The following is an 18,574-nucleotide window of genomic DNA, read 5'->3' as shown; positions in this document are numbered from 1 at the left end:
TGTACTTGAGGAACTACAGAACACTCATGAAAGAAATTGAAGATGGAAGACCATTCCATGCTCTTGGATCGGAAGAATAAACATTGTTAAAATGTCTATACTGCCTAGAGCAGTCTATACTTTTAATGCCATTCCGATCAAAATTCCACCGGTATTCTTCAAAGAGCTGGAGCAAATAATCAAAAAATTTGCAAGATTTTTTATTTATTTACTTGACACACGGAGATCCCAACTAGGCAGAGAGGCAAGCAGAGAGAGGAGAAGCAGGGTCCCTACTGAGCAGAGAGCCCAATGCAGGGCTCAATCCCAGAACCCTGGGATCATGACCTGAGCTGAAGGCAGAGGCTTTAACCCACTGAGCCACCCCAGTGCCCCGGCAATCTCTCATTCTTAAACTTATTTTTACTAAACAAGACATGTGATGGAACTACAAATGGGGAGAGAGACAGAGGAGCAGGGAGAAGACTGTTTGAAGATGAAATTGATATTCCTCCTTTTCCGGAGCTTTTTGCTAAAATGGGACTTGAGCATCAGGCCACATGTACACAGGCAGGAGATGGACAGGCAGCTGCCAACAGACAGCAGACTTTCGGCACAACTCTGTTCTGAGGGCTTAAAAATTGTGCCTCGCTTAGAAAAATGACAGATTTCTGGGCTCTATTTCTGCCTCTATCACCAACATCACCTGGCACTTTATATAATCTATGTGTCTCTGTGTCTTTTAGCCTCTCTAGCTCTCTGCAGATAAAATAATATTGGTAAGAGAATCTCTAGTGGCAGAATAGTAAAAGAACTTTGGATGGTAGGATTGTTAATTTTCTTAGAAATAACTTGGCTCAACTGCCTCACTTTGTGGGTCTGGAAAGTCTCTTCTCCAGAGAGAAGTGACTTCTTTAGAGTCTTGCAGACAGTTGTTGGGGTGGTGGAATTTTAGAGTCATTAATATTCTTGTGTTCAGCAAAGATTAGATGAGAGCAAGGACTCAGTTTCTTCTTCAAAGGCTCATCTTTGGGGAAGGTGTGAGGTTGGCATCCTGGGTGTGGACTAATCTGCTGGGCCAGGGCTGGCACCAAGAGTGGTAGTGGCAGAAGGAAGCATAAAGAACAAAGGAAGACCACATAAAGTGGGAGAGAGTTTCTCTAGGACATGAACACAAAGGAGTCAGCTCAGGCCCACCTGACATCTGTGGCCCAAAGGAAGAGGAATCTCTGCCTGACCTTGTCTTCCCACCCTGGCATCTGTCCTTCCTCCCCTGGGATTCTTATGGCCAGACACCTGGCCTGCATGTCCAAGAAATATCCATACCTTCAGTTAGCTACTGTTTGACCAGTACTCGGGCCTGCAGGTATGTCCACTACAGGGAGCTCCACCCTGGAGAGGAACACCCGGAGAGGAGCCCTGTCCAGAAGCAGTGTCTTGTCTCTTTGGGAAGGCAGTCTGGTCCAGATAGGGATGGGCATGCATCTTTGGCCCGGTGGATGCTTCACTCCAAGCGTAGAGAGGATCATCAGAGGGCCCTGGGCCGATGGGAACTATTGAAAGAATTACTAAGAGAGGGTACAGAGTCAAGTTTCTTATGAAGATTTTGAGTTATGCTTCTCTGAGTCTGGAGAAATAGGGAACGACTAGTGGTTGGTTGCTATTTGACTGGGGTGTAGGGGTCTTCAAATAAATAGATACCGAATGCAGTGGTAGGTCATTGAGGAAGATGAGCAAGATACTCTAAGCACTGTCACTCTGAATCTTACAGAGTGACCCTGTGGCCTTGGCTTTGGCAGCAGTGAGGATTCATTTGCACTGGCTGGAGACAGGCTCCAGGTGGATACCTGTGGCTGCCCTTTGATTAGTCCTGGTCCTTACTTCTGACCTTCTGGCTCTCCACACATCTCCCTCCCGATGCAGTCTGCATTAGTTTGTTAGGGCTGCCATAGCGAGGTACTGTGGATGGGTGGCTTAAATACAGACATTTGTTATGTTTAGGTGTCCAAGATCAAGGTATGGGCAGGACTGACCCCTCTGAGGACCTTGAAGGAAATGATCTGTTCCAAGTCTTTCTCCTTGCCTTATAGGTGACAATCTTCTCCCTGTGTCTCTTCCCACTGTCTCCCTCCTTTTATGTGTGTTTCTGAATCAAAATTTTCCTTTTTATAAAGACACCAGTTATGTTGGAGTAGGGCCCACCTTTATAGGTTCTTCCTAACTAACTACATTTGCAATGACCCTATTTGCAAATCAGTCACATTCTGAGATGCAGAGCGTGGGGTGGTTAGGACAAACTTTGGGGGAATACAGTTCAGCCAATATAGAGTCTATGAAGAGAAACCAGCCAAAAGAGGTGTCAAAGAGAGCCAGAGTTCTAAGAGATGGGACTTAGGAAGAGGAGTGGAGATCTTACTGAGTAGACTCCAAGTTTTTAATCTCTTCTTCCTCATCTAAAGCTCCACCTATAGCAAGATGGTGAAGAGCAGTCATGGCCTTTAATTTTCACTGGTGCTGGGACAGTCATGGGAGGTGGGGACAGGGACGGTGCCTCCCACCATCCTGTGGTTTGAGCGTGCCTCCGATAGAGGGGGGAATTGTCCACCATGCTTCACCTAAAGCAGGTCCCTCTTATCCATTGGGAATGTTCCAAGACTGGCAATGGACACCTGAGACCACAGGGAGTAAGTACCAAGCCTCACCTATACTGTGCTCTTCCCTAAATACACTTATGATAAAGTTTGAGTTAGGAATTAGGCACAATAAGAGATTAGCAACAATAACTAATGATAAGATAGAATGATTATAACAACGTATTATAATAAAGGTTACATGAATGTGGTCTCTCTCTCAAAAAATCTCATGGTACCACGCTCACCCTTCTTGGGGCAATGTGAGAGGATGAACGCCCATGGGAGGAGATGAAGTGAGCTGAATGACGGAGGCATATGACGTAGCGTTAGGCGACAACTGACTTTCTGATGACAGCTCGGGACATCATCTGCTTCCAGACTGGTTGACTGCGGGTAACTGACACCATGGAACCATGGAAAGTGAACCACAAATGAGGCAGGGGCTACTGTATTCTTTAGGAAGAAGACAAGAAGCAAATATTACCGAAGAGAGCCCTTCTTGTTCCTAACCTGAAGCTTGGGCCTCTGTGAGCTCCTATACGAAACCAGGGGTCCCATACTCATTTCGTTTTTTAAATCAAAGACATTCTCATGTAAACTTTTTTTTTAAGGGATTTTATTTATTTATTTAATTTACTTACAGAGTGCGAGCTGACGGGGGCGGGGTGGCAGAGGGAGGGGGAGAGATTCTCAAGCAGCCTCCGCGCTGAGCATGGAGCCTGACGCGGGGCTCAATCTCAAAACCTGAGATCTCACGACCTGTGCCAAAATCCTGAATTGGATGCTTAATGGACTGAGCCACCCCACCTTATGCGAACTTTTCTTAGAGCCGTCCCTCGAATCCACAGCCCCCACGCTACCAGTAAGAGCGTTCGCCATTCTGCACATGTCCGTGGTAGCCTCTCCATCGGCCGCGTGGGTGGGTTGCACACGGACCCCGTCTGTGAGTCTGAAGTGAACAAAGGAGCCGCGCGTTGTCCTTTGTCCGCCTGCTGCTATGGAGAAGTGACTTTTTTGGGGGGGAGGGTTGGACCATGGAGTACCAGTATGTAGGATCGTAATAGCACATATAATTAATCGCATGTTAGTTTCAGTTGAAAATTGAGACGTTCCCCCCACGGGTTGGGTCACTGGGCAGTGTAACAAGGTACCGCCGGCCGGGCAGCTTCAGGAACAGAAATCTGCTGCTCACATTCTGGAAGCTAGACGTCCAAGAGCAAGGTGGCGCTGACAGCTTTAGCTCCTCCGGAGCCCCTCTCCTAGGCTTAGTGAGGGCTGTCTGCCCCCGTGTCCTCACAGGGGAGGTCCTCACATGGTCTTCCCTCGGTGTGTGCGTGGGTCTGTATCCGGATTTTCCTTTTCCATAAGGACACCAGCCATGTCGGATTAGGGTTCCCCACCGTGCCTTTGCTTTATAACCTGATCGGCTCGGGAAAGACTCTGTAGCCAAATAAGGTCCCACGATCGGGACACCAATGTCATGAATCCAGGGGAGAGGGACACAATCAACTCAGAGGTGACTCCTTTGCCCTCAAGTCCTTTTGCGCCCACCAGCGCCAGGCCCCCCCTGCCCCTGATGTGCTTTCTGGGCTGGTCAGTGGTCTTGGTTTTCCTAAGGTTTCGTTTGTTGAAGGTACATGTCGGTTGTATGATTTAAACACCAGTTTGTGAGTAAGGAATAGTGGACATTCACAGATACTGATAGTGATTGCACTGTACATTTAACATAATACTAAAATGGGATTCTAGAAGGCAGGCTGGACAGGGAGAGCATGCTTTGAATAAGGACAAAGCCACCAGGAGAGGCAGTACCGGTGAGTGGTTAGGAAAACGGACAGCAGGACCGCCTGGGTCCTCATTTACCCCATTACCAGCTGCGTAACCCTGGGGCAATTACTTAAACCTGTCATTGACTGAGTTTTCACGTCTGAAAATGTAGATATGCCAGTACCTACCTCACAGAGTTGTGAGACTACCACATGCTCACGTCCATTAGGAATATAGAAGAGATTTGGTACACAGTAAGTGCTCAATAAATGTTTTACACTGCGATTCCTAGGATGGCCACTTTGCACAAGAATACTCAGTTTGAGTAAATTAGGGCTGATCTGTTTGTTAAATTATTATCTGTGGAGACCGTGTATGTGCTTTCCAGCGTCGGTGTATTCGATTCGAGGAGACAGGTCCCATTTATCATCAATAATACACAAGCCTAAAAGAAACACGGGGACTAGTTTTATCATTGAAGTGCATGTAGCTCTTTTCTCTCTCTCTCTCTTTTTTAATAAACATTTAACTTACCTAATTCTGTGGTTTTCAATTTGAATTTCTGCTCCTGGAATTCTGGTTCATGGGCCATAGGGTGGTGGTGGGGTACTAAGTGTGTGGGCTCAGTGTGACATCACTGGAACCCCACGCCGGACACCCACCCTCCGTCAGAGTGGACCCCTTGTCATGGATTTTATATATGGGGTTGCAGTTGTATGTGAAACTTGTCCGGAAGAGTTGTGCTGCTAAAAATAGCTTGAAAACCACTAGCCTACTATGAACATTATTCATATTTTTCTGCCCCCCATTGCTTTCATTCCGTGTATACCCCAGGGATGCAACTAATGTTAATATTAGCCTGAGCAAAACACAATTAAGAAGGTAAATCTACTGCAAAAAGTAATACCGCATACATTAAATAAATTAAATATAAATCAAATCAAATGTGAAACAATGCATTCAATTATCTGCATCACTGCTTCCCTGCTCTAACATGGATATTGGAGAGGAGACTCGTTTTCTTTCTGGATCAGGACCAGAGCCCGGCCAAGACCAGTGAATTGTGTCCGCCCCTGGGAGGCTGGTTCTCGACCTATGGAGCATGAGTTAAAGGCACCGCCGTTTGGTCCGCTGAATTTTCCGGGGCAGTAAGTGGACGCACCGTCCGTCCCTCTTCATTGTTAACGCCCGAACTAGTCTTTGTGTGTGGCCGCACACACCGACTCATAAAACACTATTCAGTGTTCATCATGTAGGACTGATGTTGTGGTGAACTGGTTCCTGAAAAGTAGTGAGTTGCAGGGACTCCCATCAGCTGGTAAGGGAAAGTGCCTTTCTGCAGAACTGCGGGGACTTTGAAGCATGGACAGCAGACCTTAGCAGCATGAAGCTAGTGCCGCTTCCAGAATCAGAGGCAGAACTGGTACCGGTGCCTCTTTGACACCTGTCCTTCTCCCACCAGCATCTTGAGTGGCTGGGTCCACTCCCTGCTCTCCGTGTTCGCATGCACTCAAATTTACATCCTCTCCAAAGACCCGGCCTGCATGCCGCTGGCTAGAATTCTCCAGGCAGGATTCCGGATGTGCGTTCCCACCTCTCCCACCGAGCACACTCAGGTTGATCCTATTGTGACTCCTGAATCCAGAACATCCTGCTGCCGCATGCCCTGCTCTATGTCAGCTCGACGGGGTGCTCCTCTTCCACTGAATGTTCATCTGAAGCGGGGATGACTTGTTTAGAAGGGACCTGGAACTCTGCATCAAAAACTAATGATGTACTCTATGGTGACTAACATAATAATAAAAAAAAAGAAAGCAAATACTAATATCTGTGAAATCTGTATGCTGAATACACAGGACTCTCTTATATTTATATTTATTTTTATTCTACATATCTGCAGTTTTTAAAATTATTTATTTGTTTATTTATCTTTTATTAACATAGAATGTATTATTTGCCCCAGGGGTACAGGTCTGTGAATCATCAGGTTTACATACTTCACAGCACTCGCTATAGCATATACCCTCCCCAGTGTCCATCACCCAGCCACCTCATCCCTCCCACCCCTCTCCCCTTGGCCACCCTCAGTTTGTTTCCTGAGATTAAGAGTCCCTTATGGTTTGTCTCCCTCCCGATCCCATCTTGTTTCATTTTTTGCTTTCCTACCCCCTAAACCCTCCACCCTACCTCTCAACTTCCATATAATTTCAGGGAGATCATATGATAATTGTCTTTCTCTGATTGACTTATTTCGCTCAGCATAATACCCTTTAGTTCCATCCACGTTGTTGCAAATGGCAAGAGTTCGTTTCTTTTGATGGCTGCATAGTATTCCATTGTATATATATACCACCTCTTCTTTATCCATTCATATGTCGATGGACATCAGGGTTCTTTGCATATTTAGGCTATTGTGGACATTGCTGCTATAAACATTCGGGTGCACATGCCCCTTTGGATCACTAATTTTGTATCTTTAGGGTAAATACCCAGTAGTGCGATTGCTGGGTTGTAGGGTAGCTCTGTTTTCAACTTTTTGAGGAACTGCCATGCTTTTTTCCAGAGTGGTTGCACCAGCTTGCATTCCCACCAACAGTGTAGGAGGGTTCCACTTTCTCCACATCCTCACCAGCATCTTTCATTTCCTGACTTGTTAATTTTTGCCATTCTGACTGGTGTGAGGTGGTATCTCATTGTGGTTTTGATTTGTATTTCCCTGAGGGATGTGGAGCACTTTTTCATGTGTCTGTTGGCCATTTAGATGTCTTCTTTGCTGAAATGTTTATTCATGTCTTCTGCCCATTTCTTGATTGGATTATTTGTCCTCTAGGTGTTAAGTTTGATAAGCTCTTGATAGATTTTGGATACTAGCCCTTTATCTGTATATCTGTAGTGTTTTATAATTAAAGAGAAAAATTGCAATGTTAAAAAAAAATAGAAGGGGCCTGCCCTAGCTTCAGGGTATTTGCAATGGAAATGGATTTGCTTGTACTCAGAAGTCATAAGTTGGTGGAGGTGATGATGTTCAAAACCAGTTCTTACAGCTGAAGAACAGCAGCAATGTGCTAATTGGCCACCTCCCTTGGATACTTTGTTATCCCTGCCAAAGAAATTTTTTCTGACCTCAATCCCCACAGACCCCAGAAAATCTGACCTTCCCTGCATTTGCAACTCTCCATTTTGCTAAGTAACCTTTTCTCTTCCAGTACCTATACCTTGTTTTTTTTTTTTTAATGTTTTTTTTTGGGGGGCTATTGTTTGAAGCAGTGAGATGTTGAGGGCAAGAACCAGGTCTTATGCTCTGAGTTCCCAGTTTACTAGGTGCCCAGGAAATGTTGAAAGAATTAATGAGTTTGTGAAGAATGAATGAATGAATGAATGAATGAGAAGATCCAGAGCATATGTTTCCACTGTTTCTCAGCATCAACATAATGAAAGGATCACCACCTTCCATTCCTTCCTGCTTTCTGTCCCTCTGTGCCTGCTTTGGGCCTTGCAGCTGGGCTTCTGCTGAAGGTGCCTGCCTGATTCCTCCAAGTCATCTCCCATAGTGCTGACCAAGTAATTTTCCAGAAATACCCCATTTCTTTCCTATTGCTTTCCTGCACAAAACTAGGGTGATTTCCCCTTGCCTCTGATAAAGCTCAGAACTCCTTAGCTCAGCCTTCAATATTGACTCTACCTTGTCCTTGATATTCCTTTAAAAATTATTTTGATTGTGGGGCCCCTGGGTGGCTCAGTGGGTTGAGCCTCTGCCTTCGGCTCGGGTCATGATCCCATGGTCCTGGGATTGAGCCCCGCATTGGGCTCTCTACTTAGTGGGGGGCCTGCTTCCTCCTCTCTCTCTGCTTACCTGTGATCTCTGTCTGTCAAATAAATAAATAAAATCTTTAAAAAAATTATTTTGATTGTAAATATTCTAAGCACATTGAAAAATATAACATATACTCATTTACCCACCGCTGAGATTAAACAAATATTAGCATTTCCTTCACTTATTTTCCTAAATAAACGAGCACACATTGCAGATGTGGACTGATTTCTCCCTTCTATCCCTGCCCCCACTTCCCCATTCCCATTAGAAACAATCCTTCCCCTTCCTGTCCATCGCAGTTCACCTCTGTGAGACATATGGGCCAGGTGGACTCCTCTTTTCTCTGGACTTTCATTATTCCTTCTTTTCCCTTGAGGCCCAATTCACTTTCCACCTCTTCCAGGAAGCTCTCCCACTAATACCATAGTTTTCTAAATTGTTACCCACCTTACTGTTTCCCCTCTGCCCTTGGAGACAGTATCTGCCTGTGATAGTTTTTTTCTTTTAAGATTTCATTTATTTATTTTTGAGAGAAAGAGTGCCTGAACAGGGGAGGAGTGGTGGGGGGAGAATCTCAAGCAGACTCTGCACCAAGTGTGGAGCCTGACGTGGGACTCGATCCCACGACCCTGAGATCATAACCTGAGCTGAAACCAAGAGCTGGATGCTTAACTGACCGAGCCACCCAGCTGCTCCTGCCTGTAACAATTTTTTGGAAGCAGTTTGACCCTAACACTGGGTTCCTATCCTCGATAGTAATTCTTTCATCTTGCTTTGTATTGTAGTTGATTGTCTGTGTGTACTTTCTCTCTTTTAGGTAATAACACTGAGAATAAGATCTGATTCTTAGTTTTATCCATCTGTCCATCCATCCGTCCACCCATCCATTCTGTAGATCTTGACTGAGTGCCTCCTTATAAGCTGCAGGAGTTGTCTTAAGCATAGGGATACAGGAGTGAACCCAACTGAAGGTTGCTGCAGTGATGGAACTTACATTCCAGTGGTGTAGAGAGAAATTACATGAATAAATGAATGTGTCAAGGTGAATAGAACGAAGGAGAAAAAGGAGGAAAGGATAAGCCTAAACAGAGTGAGGATATTCTATACTTCAAGTATACGTATCTCCTATACACTCTACTTCACTGCTAAACCCAGAAGGCGCTCAGTGCACATTTGTTGGATTAAACAGTGGGCCCAGATAGACAATGTCTGATTACTGCTCATGAAATTCTACCCTGTGTAGACCATCCTTCTTGGAAGGTGGCTATAAGAATGTAAAATTTTCACCCTTTGCTTCTGGGACATCTGAGTTGTTCCAAAGTCAAATTCCCACTGTTCCTCAGTCTTTGGGCTGATGGAAAGTTCACAATTTCACAGTATTTCTGTATGTTGTGGTATGGAACTATGACTGCAAGAAGACCAATGTCCTCTTTCTCCTTCTTCTAGCCTCCAGGAACAGATAAAATGCCTCAACTTGTCCCTTAAGGAAATCACGGCTAAGGTAAGTACGTTTATATGCCCATTTTCTAAAGTCTTTCAAGTTTTCTTTTGACTTAATATCATGTCTAGCTCGCATGAAATTTCAGGCTAGCACATGGCTATGAAAGAAGTGAGGACGCTATAGAGCCATTCAACAGGCCAGGCAATGAGCGCAAAGAGCTGGTTAGGAGGGCTGTTGCCCTGGTGGAGGTCCTGGCTTCTGGTCCCCCAGGAATTGACTGGTTCGGCCTTTGCCTCCCAGGAGCTGCCAGTGTTAGGGAATGGAAAATGAGTGCTTTTGGGTACCATCAAATGCCTTTGCATGAAAAGGCTTTGCAGATGGGAGTAATCTGAAACATTAATTGTTTTTCTTCTAGGAAGACAGATTCCTGGGATCCTCACAAACAGGTTTTGGAAAAGGCATAGCAGGAGTTTTTATAAACGTTTTAAGCTGACTTCAGAATCATTTTGCCTATATTCTCTGCCATTTATACTTCATGCCAGGACCTTGGATTGTATACAGATAGCGCACTCCTGCATTATTCCCCGGGAACACACAGCCAACTCAATTAAATAGCCAATGTCATGGTTAGTTAGGATAAGCACAGTTTACAAAACAAAATCCTTCCCTGCAGAGATAGTTCTGTGTGAGTGAGTTATTGACACACTGAGAAGCAGGATCAGTTACTCTGTGAATCACCGAATGGGCAGCAGAGAACTGGGATGAATCGTTAATTATTTGTGTTAGGTCTGGGAGCCAGGGCTGGTTATAGGATGGTCAGGATGTACCAAAGAACAGGTGTCTGAGTGGAGAGCAAAGCAGGCGAGAGTCCACTGGCCTGGAAGGAATGTTCTCTTGCCCTCCTCCAGTGCCCAGGAGTGAGATCAGGGAGACTTGCCAGCGGGCTTGTGTGTCCCCACAGCTGGGCTGAGACTGGGGCTGTGTTGTTGGCAAAAGTGTCCACAGGTCTTCCTCGCCCTTTTTTTTTTCAGTTTTTGTGTCCATTTTCTGAAAAATGAAACAAAACAAAACATTAAATGATTGTACTACAAAGTCACACGGCGGCAGTTTGAGAGGCAGTGATGTCCCGCCAGAAGACTTGCCCGAAGATGTGCAAGACGAGACCCAAGGGGCGGCTTTCTGCAGAGCCGCGAGAGGAGCAGAATCCCCAGGCAGGGCTTCAGCAAAGGGCTTTTGTCATGGGTTCTCCCACTGCGCAGGGCTTAGAGACCTTCTTCCCTGCTCAGGGGACACTGACTTGGTTTACCCCTTCTGTCACATGAAGCAGGAGGGGAAGTGCTAGAGGGCATACTGGAATTTCTGTTCCGTATGTTTGAATGATGTCACCGACTAGTACTCATGTTCTGTGGCGTCTGCCATGTGCCCTTCAGGCGGAGCCCCTGAGGAGGTTTGGAGAGACCAAAGCTTCCTACCTGGGACGGGGGCAGGAGTATTCCTTCTCCTGTATTTTCTGGTGTAAATATGTGCCATTTATCTGGTGCATCCCAACTGCTACACAGAATTAACTTGTGGAAGTACTCTGGCATGTGGGTTTGTTGAGTAAAAGAACGCGCTGTGTGTGATCTAAACGAGTCCCTGCCCCAGCAGTGAGCAGACAGGTGTGCCTCGTACAGAACGCGCATGGTGTTGATATGGGAGTGTGTTTTCTAGGACATTTTATATATTATGCACACACATATATTAACATATGCACACGATAGTGGGATTTGTTGATAATCTCCAGCTACTGCTAAAGCTCTTGGATTTGCCCAAATGCCAAAAGTGATTGGCTTTGTTTGCATACCTTCTCTAACGCACTTATGAATAACTCCTAATTCCCTTGCTTTTCGAGGAGATTAAGGAATTCATAGCTAAGATTTTAAAATGTAAATCTAAAAGCTTCATTTGATAATGAGTTCCTCAGGGTCCCATTTTATCTGGAAATAAAAAGGAGATGCAGATTTTTGGGGGGTATGTACGTGTGTGTTTAAGTGGGTGTGTATGTCCGTACAGACATGAGTGTGTGTGTGCGTGCACTCTCTCTCACATGTGTGTGTGTGTGTGTGTGTGTGTGTTTGGGGACATATATTATTCCACACAGAATTACGACTGCCCAGTCACACAGAAACAGTTTTACACTGTGGACTCGACTGACTCATGACTCATGACCTTAAATACATAGGTCTGATACTCTTTTGATTCTTCCCTCAAAGAGAGATGGAACCCTCCTTCATTCATTACATTTCTTTGGCGCTTATGGTTCCCCAAACCAGGTAATTAAGGGATAAATGAGATGGAAGAAATAGTTGGAAATAAACGGAGTATCTGGAGATTGGTAGATACTGGATTACATCCAGCAGTGCTTGAAAGAATGTACATTGCAATTTAATAAGATTTAGAAAGACAGTCTCCTATTAATAGTGACAGCTTGAAGGATAGATTTGCTCAACAAAGGAGAAGCTGACCCAATTATGATTAACAGAAGCTGTTAACTAAAATCAGGAAGACCGAACATACATTGGATGAGACATAAGAATTATGGCTGGTGTTACAGGCTTAGCAGAAGTGTTCTCAGATATCCAGTGACATTCTTAGATGGATGGAAGGGGCTGGGCCTGCCGTCGGGCACTGGGCCAACCCAAGACTCAGTGGTATGGGGAAGTTTCCAGAGCCTCTTCTTTTTAACACCCAAATGTGGGTGTTCTGACTTCCGACAAATCTCAGGACCATTTAGAGGGTCTCGAAATTCTCACTTGGGGCAGGGGAATACTCATCGCTGCTGATGTTAGCTTAGGCGTGGAGGCCATCACACTGTGGTCTTGACCCAGAGAATGAGTTTTGTGATCTGGGAAGTTACAGCTGCTTGATGGAAAAGAACATATTTAAGGCCTTGAAAGAAATAGTATAACATTTTAGGCAGGATGGGTGAGGTCTGCTTGGATTCCAAAAATAATTTCATTTTCAGTCTGTGATAAGCAAAACAATTCTACTTGATGGTATCTATTAAAATCTCGATTCTTCTGGGGAAATTGAATTTTACATTTTCTCTGGGTTCTAGGAACCCAACTGGGTTAATTTTAGTTTTTGAATGGAATCAAATTTTTAGGAAGAAAAGAGGGATCCTTTGTAGACCACCCCAAAGTCTCCATACACACGTTTGTTGTTATTCAACTGAGCTATGTGCTTTTGTTGAACTGGATGTTTTTTTAGGTAGCTCACTAGTGAGGGTGTAGATAGCAATCAAATAGGAGGTTTTTGCTTTAAACAAAAGAAAAAAATGTGATGTTTTGGTTCAAACAAAATAAAAGATAACCCAAGACATTTGGAAAAGGAAAGTGGGATTTCAGACTTTTGCTATTTTTGAAAGAGTGAAGAAAAATGTAAAAAGTGTTTGGGTGTCCTGAAAAAAATACATGATAAAACCTGTAAACCTCGCTGAGGTCTCCTTGTCTGTTTTTCAAGTCTGACTTGCCAGGAATAGAGCAAAGTCCCTGCTCACACAGAGCTTGCATCCTCGTGGAGAGAGATGCTAGGAGAACAAGAATAAAACAGATAGTGTCCACTGAGGAAGACACGGTGGGAAAAGGCCCTTTGGGGGGAAGGTGGAAGGGGAGGGAGGGTTGAGGGGCCTGCTATTTTATATGGGTAATCGGCCAGGCCTTTCTTCCCAGGAGATGTCTGAGCAGAGCCCTGAAAGGTGTGAGTGGGCTACGCCACTTGGAGCAAGAATGTTTCAGGTGGAGGGAGTAACCCTGGGGAGGGAGTAGGCAGGGTGGGGAGGTTTTTCTGGTTTGTGGTTGTGCTCTGGTCTGTTAGCGCTTGTCATTTTTGTGGGTGGGTGTGGTGAAGGTGTGGGATCTGAGGCTTGGAGTGTGCCAATGCTCACTCCCTCCCACCATCCCTCCCTCCTTCTCTGCTTCCCTCCCTTCCTTCCATGTTCTTTCCTTCCTTCCTTCCTTCCTTCCTTCCTTCATCTTCCTTCCTGCCTCCTTTCCTCTTTTCTTCTCTCTCTCTTATTTCTTTCTCCTTCCATCTTTCCTTCCTTTTTCTTTCTCTCTCTCTCTCCCCCTTCCTCTCTTCCTCCCTTCTTTTCTTTCTCCTTCCTTCTTCCCTCCTTTCCTCCCTCCCCTTGGCTCTTTCTTTCCTTTTTCCTTCCTTCCATCCTTGTCTACTTTTAAATAACTCCCCTCCATTACTCTTTATCACCCCCTCAATTGCTTATAAATCCAGAAATCCTTACGGGCCGCCCCATTGCCTTCTGGTTTTTACCTGACCAAATGACGTGTCCTGGCTCTTTCTCTCCCTCTAGGTGTGCATGAGCGAGAGACTCGGCAGCACTCTCAGGAAAAAAGTGGATGACATTGAAGACCAACTCCCGGTGTTGCTTGAAGCCAAAATGCTGGCCATCTCAGGTAACTGGCTGTGGAGGGCAGTGGGGGACACTGAAACGGTGGAGGGGCATAGTGCCAGCTGCCTCCGCCTCCAGGTTTCAACCTCAAGTAATGTTCTACCTGTTACTTAGGTCATACTTGGACATTTCAGAGCGTTTGTGGGAAGTCTCCCTAAAACTCATGGACTGAATGGGCAGCATGGCCTCCTTGTAAGACTATTAAAACTGTGTATGCACATGTAATGAAACAAGAAGTTATCTGCGTCCTATTTTGGACTTCTGGTTTCTGTTTCTTGAAGACAGGAGAAGCGCTCTGGAGACCTTGTAATCCCAGCAGATGTTTCAGATGTTTACGTAGTTGCCATGTGTGTCTGTAGAGGCTCGCAGGTTGTTGGGTGTGGTTGCCCTTTCCTATAAGGAGAGAGAGTAACTGGAGCTAAAGTAAAACACTTAATTTACCATCCCAGTCGGAGATGGTAGATTCCTAGAGGATTCTCGGTGTATCATCATCGCTCCATCATCTGGTAGTTCTTAGGGATACATTTTCCCATTCATTAGTAGGTCTCTGAAAATAATATCGTACCCTGTGCTGTTATTTTATTTCATTTTCGTAACAGCTGTGTTAGGTAGGTGGAAGAGATACGGGGTCCCAGTGAACAGATTAGGAGATTGAGGCCCTGGGACGTGTCCTTTGGTTAAGTTCACTCAGTTAGCTAAGTGGTGGCAGAGCAAGGGCTCACGTTCAGGTACGATTCGTAGCTGCTTCTTCTTCTTCTTCTTTTTTTTTTTTTGAAGATTTTATTTATTTATTTGACAGACAGAGATCACAAGTAGGCAGAGAGGCAGGCAGAGAGAGAGGAGGGAGCAGACTCTCCACTGAGCAGAGAGCCTGACGCGGGGCTCGATCCAAGGACCCTAGGATCATGACCTGAGCCGAAGGCAGAGGCTTTAACCCACTGAGCCACCCAGGTGCCCCCGATTCATAGCTTCTTAATCCAGCTGTGTCGTGACATCCTCCAAGGATTCCTGACTTCGATAGGTTGAGTGACCCTATAGCTCATCGGCTTCAGAAGCATCATAAAAAAGTTAACGAAAAGGTATAATAATTACATGTATGGGTTTTAAATGGCATTTTAAGAAGGAATACAATAATTGGCAGCTTCTGCTCTCCAGATCATTAAACAACTAATGTTGGCAGCTAACGAGCAATTTGGCTCCTGGTGCAGTCGGGCGTGTTATTTACAACCGGAGCAACATCGAAATGCGAGTGTGGGGCTCGGCTCTCAACAGCTTCACATGCCATTTACTTGAAATTATGGCCCCATTTGCTAAGAGAAAAAAAAAAAAGAAGATTGAACGCAATCTCGCTTCTGAGTTAGGGTTTTTGCCTTTCTTAATCCATTTATCTTCCTGAGGAACACAGGTGGATGGGTCTCTGTTAAGCCTGAGGGAGGAGATGGTCACGCAGACAGCGCAGAGAACCCTCTCTCCAATGTGAATAATCTCCTTTTAGAATCCCAGGGAAGGGGTGCCTGAGTGGGTTGGGTTGTGGGTTGACTGAGTGGGTGGCTGAGTGGGTTGGGCCTCTCTGCCTTCGGCTCGGGTCATGATCTCAGGGTCCTGGAATCAAGCCCTGCATCAGGCTCTCTGCTCAGAGGGAGCCTGCTTCCCCCTCTTTCTCTGCCTGCCTCTCTGCCTACTTGTGATCTCTGTCTGTCAAATAAATAAATAAATAGATAAAATCTTAAAAAAAAAAAAAGAATCCCAGGGAAAATTCTTCTGGTGGTACATTGCCTATGTGGCCTGTGTTTCATGTTTAGTTCTTTGATCCGCTGAGATCTCCAGTGAGGCCTGATCGGAGGAGGGGTGACCTGAATTAGCTGGGATGGGAACTCCCCCCTTGACCTTGCTAGTTCCTGATTACTTTGTAGGCTGTTGGCAAACAGGCTTTCCAGTCACAGGCTGTCCCTGTGGGCCGTGCCAGTGCCAGACTGGGTATCATTCTGTACATATTGTGCGTTCTGTTTGCTTTTGAGCTGAGCTCCACAGCAGGGAGGATCTGAGCAGAGAAAAGGCACGTCCTGTAGGGTCTTGACAGACCTATCTTCGTGAGTTCAGAATGGCAAACCCTCACTCCGTTAGACAAAAGCCATGACAAACCTCTCCAAGAGAAAGAAGCCTTTTTCCATTTGGTCAGCCTGCGAAAACGCTGAGGGGCGTTGCCCTCAGGATGGTTGGACGCCCTCTTGATCGAAGAGGGTCTTAGGGGGTTCCTTTAAGATTCCCAGAGCAGGGTGGCGCCTGGGTGGCTCAGTGGGTTAAAGCCTCTGCCTTCGGCTCAGGTCATGGTCCCGGGGTCCTGGGATCGAGCCCCACATCGGGCTCTCTGCTCTGTGGGGAGCCTGCTTCCTCCTCTCTTTCTGCCTACTTGTGGTCTCTCTCTGTCAAATAAAATAAATAAATAAATATCTTAAAAAAAATTTTCCCAGAGGGCCTTTTTTCTGAAAGTTTCTTCGCTTCACTCCTTGATTTGGTTTATAGCCTGAGACCTCTTAATGTAAGAATGCTTTGCTATCTGCAGAGACTGGGAATAAGAGATGGTTTTATAGTCAGATTCACGAAGTCCTAGCTCATTTATGTTTAACAGTGAGTTCTTTCTTTCTTTCTTTTTTTTTTTTAAGATTTTGTTTATTTATTTGAGAGAGAGAGCGGAGTGAGAGAGAGAGCATGAGTCAGGGAGCGGGTGCAGGGGCAGAGGCAGAGGGAGAAGCAGGCTTCCTGCTGAGCTGGGAGCCTGAAAGGGGGCTCGATCCCAGAACGCTGGGATCATCTCCTAAGCCAAAGGCAGATGCTTAACTGCCTGAGCCACCCAGGCTCTGTAACCTGATGAGTGTCCCAGTCTTCATCTGCAGGCAGCCTGCCCTCGCTCTGACCATTTCCTGTCCCTTAGGCTCCAAGCCTGGCTCCCTGATGCCCAGTTCTGGTCTTGCCCTGATACTGACATGGTGCGTTCATTTCCGACTCCTGCCTTTGCCTGCTTGGATCACCCACTGTTATTGAGGCCGTCCATCTGTTGAGTAACTCTGCTATTTTTCCCTTGGCTTTGCTGGGCACTCAGAAGACAGTCAATAAGAGTAATTATGTTAAGAAAAAATGTACCTCATTTGTTGATTGCTGATCCCTAGAATCTGTTATTTTCATACCTCCTTTGGGTCATCCCTCCGTTTGTGGTATATTTCCTTGCCCACCTGCTTCCTGTCATTTGTTTCCAAGGAACAAACAGTTCAGATCATCATTTATTCCTAAGTAGCATACCAAGATGTCTCAGGTGCTCCAACTCAATTTCTTTTTTTTTTTTTAAATGATGGTTCTATCCAATTTGATTTTTCTTTACAGAGGATAAAAATCAGCTGCAATTCAAATACCTTAGTGTCTACATAGAAGCGTATCTAGGCACAAACAAGGTTTTCTAGATAAGCTCAGAATGTCTCCCTCTCTCTAAAAAATTTACATCAATGGATGGAGGAGATGAGATGCCCAGCAAAGATTTTTCAAAGATGATGTCTGTCCAGTGTGGAAATAAATGAGACCCACCAAATGAGACCCACCAAATGAGAAGACGTGAAAGCTGTTTTAGAACTTACTATGGCAAGGGAGTCAGCCACCATTACCCGTGTTTTGGCAGAGACTCAAAGGCAGACAGAAAAGTGGGAAAGCTTTGCAGTAGAAGAAGGGGAAGGCTTCAGGTATGTTCTGACGGGAGGCTGGGGAAGCGAGAGGCAGGCTAATTAGAGAGCATCCCGTGTGATCGTTTCAGAGAATGTATTTGGCTTTTTCTGGCTGGTCCTAAGTTGGAAGCAGGGACAAAAATTAGGGAAGCTGTCAGTTATTAATAAAATCCTGGCCATTTTGGACCAATTATTACAGAAATGATTGTTCAGTTTCTTGGATTATTACTAGAATAACAATCTGTCTTCCTATGGACTGCCTTGGAGCAGGCTGGCTTCCTGGACTGGTTCTTGTAGATATGGGGGTTCTTGTACCCCAGGAGGATTGTGTTAGGTTGCTGGTCAGAGTGTTATTTGTAGAGACAATCTGGCCATTGTCTGTTTGTACATTTACTCTCACTAGGTACCACACTTTCTCACACTGTTAGAGGCAGTCTGTGTTTTACGTAAAATCCATGTGTTTGAGTGTTTTGTTCCCCGTCTTCTCTGTGAAGTATGTGGCCATCTAAAATGTCTGATGTTCAAAAGGGCTCTGCTCACAGAAAATGCTTTTTGCTCTCTCAGGAAATCATAGTGATGGGAAGAAAGCAACAAAACAGAAAATGGCCAATTCCAGCCGGAAGAGCTTCTGTGGCGAGGTGGCGGCGTGGTGTGGGGAGCGCTGGCCCGGGGGCTGGTCACTTCTGTTTGTTCTGCTGGTATAAGCTCCTAGCACAGAGCCTTGATATGGCTGAGGGGGAGGCTTTGAGTGACAGAGCGTGAGGTCTTGTCTAACCACATGTA

At 45.4% G+C, this 18,574-nt stretch overlaps 1 protein-coding gene across 1 annotated transcript in view; it reads left to right on the top strand.

The window, feature by feature from the left end:
- Window positions 1-18,574, top strand: part of DISC1 (DISC1 scaffold protein) — a 312,576-nt gene that overhangs the window by 84,210 nt on the left and 209,792 nt on the right. The window contains exons 6-7 of the mRNA XM_044236813.1: window positions 9,640-9,694; window positions 13,983-14,085. Of these exons, the coding sequence (XP_044092748.1) occupies window positions 9,640-9,694; window positions 13,983-14,085 (158 nt within the window). The remainder of the gene's footprint in view (window positions 1-9,639; window positions 9,695-13,982; window positions 14,086-18,574) is intronic.

Source organism: Neovison vison, chromosome 2 (genome assembly GCF_020171115.1).
Source record: "Neovison vison isolate M4711 chromosome 2, ASM_NN_V1, whole genome shotgun sequence".
Classification (NCBI taxonomy): Eukaryota; Metazoa; Chordata; class Mammalia; order Carnivora; family Mustelidae; genus Neogale; species Neogale vison.
Note: the sequence above shows the minus strand (reverse complement) of the source record. Positions and strands in the feature narration are given on the sequence as shown.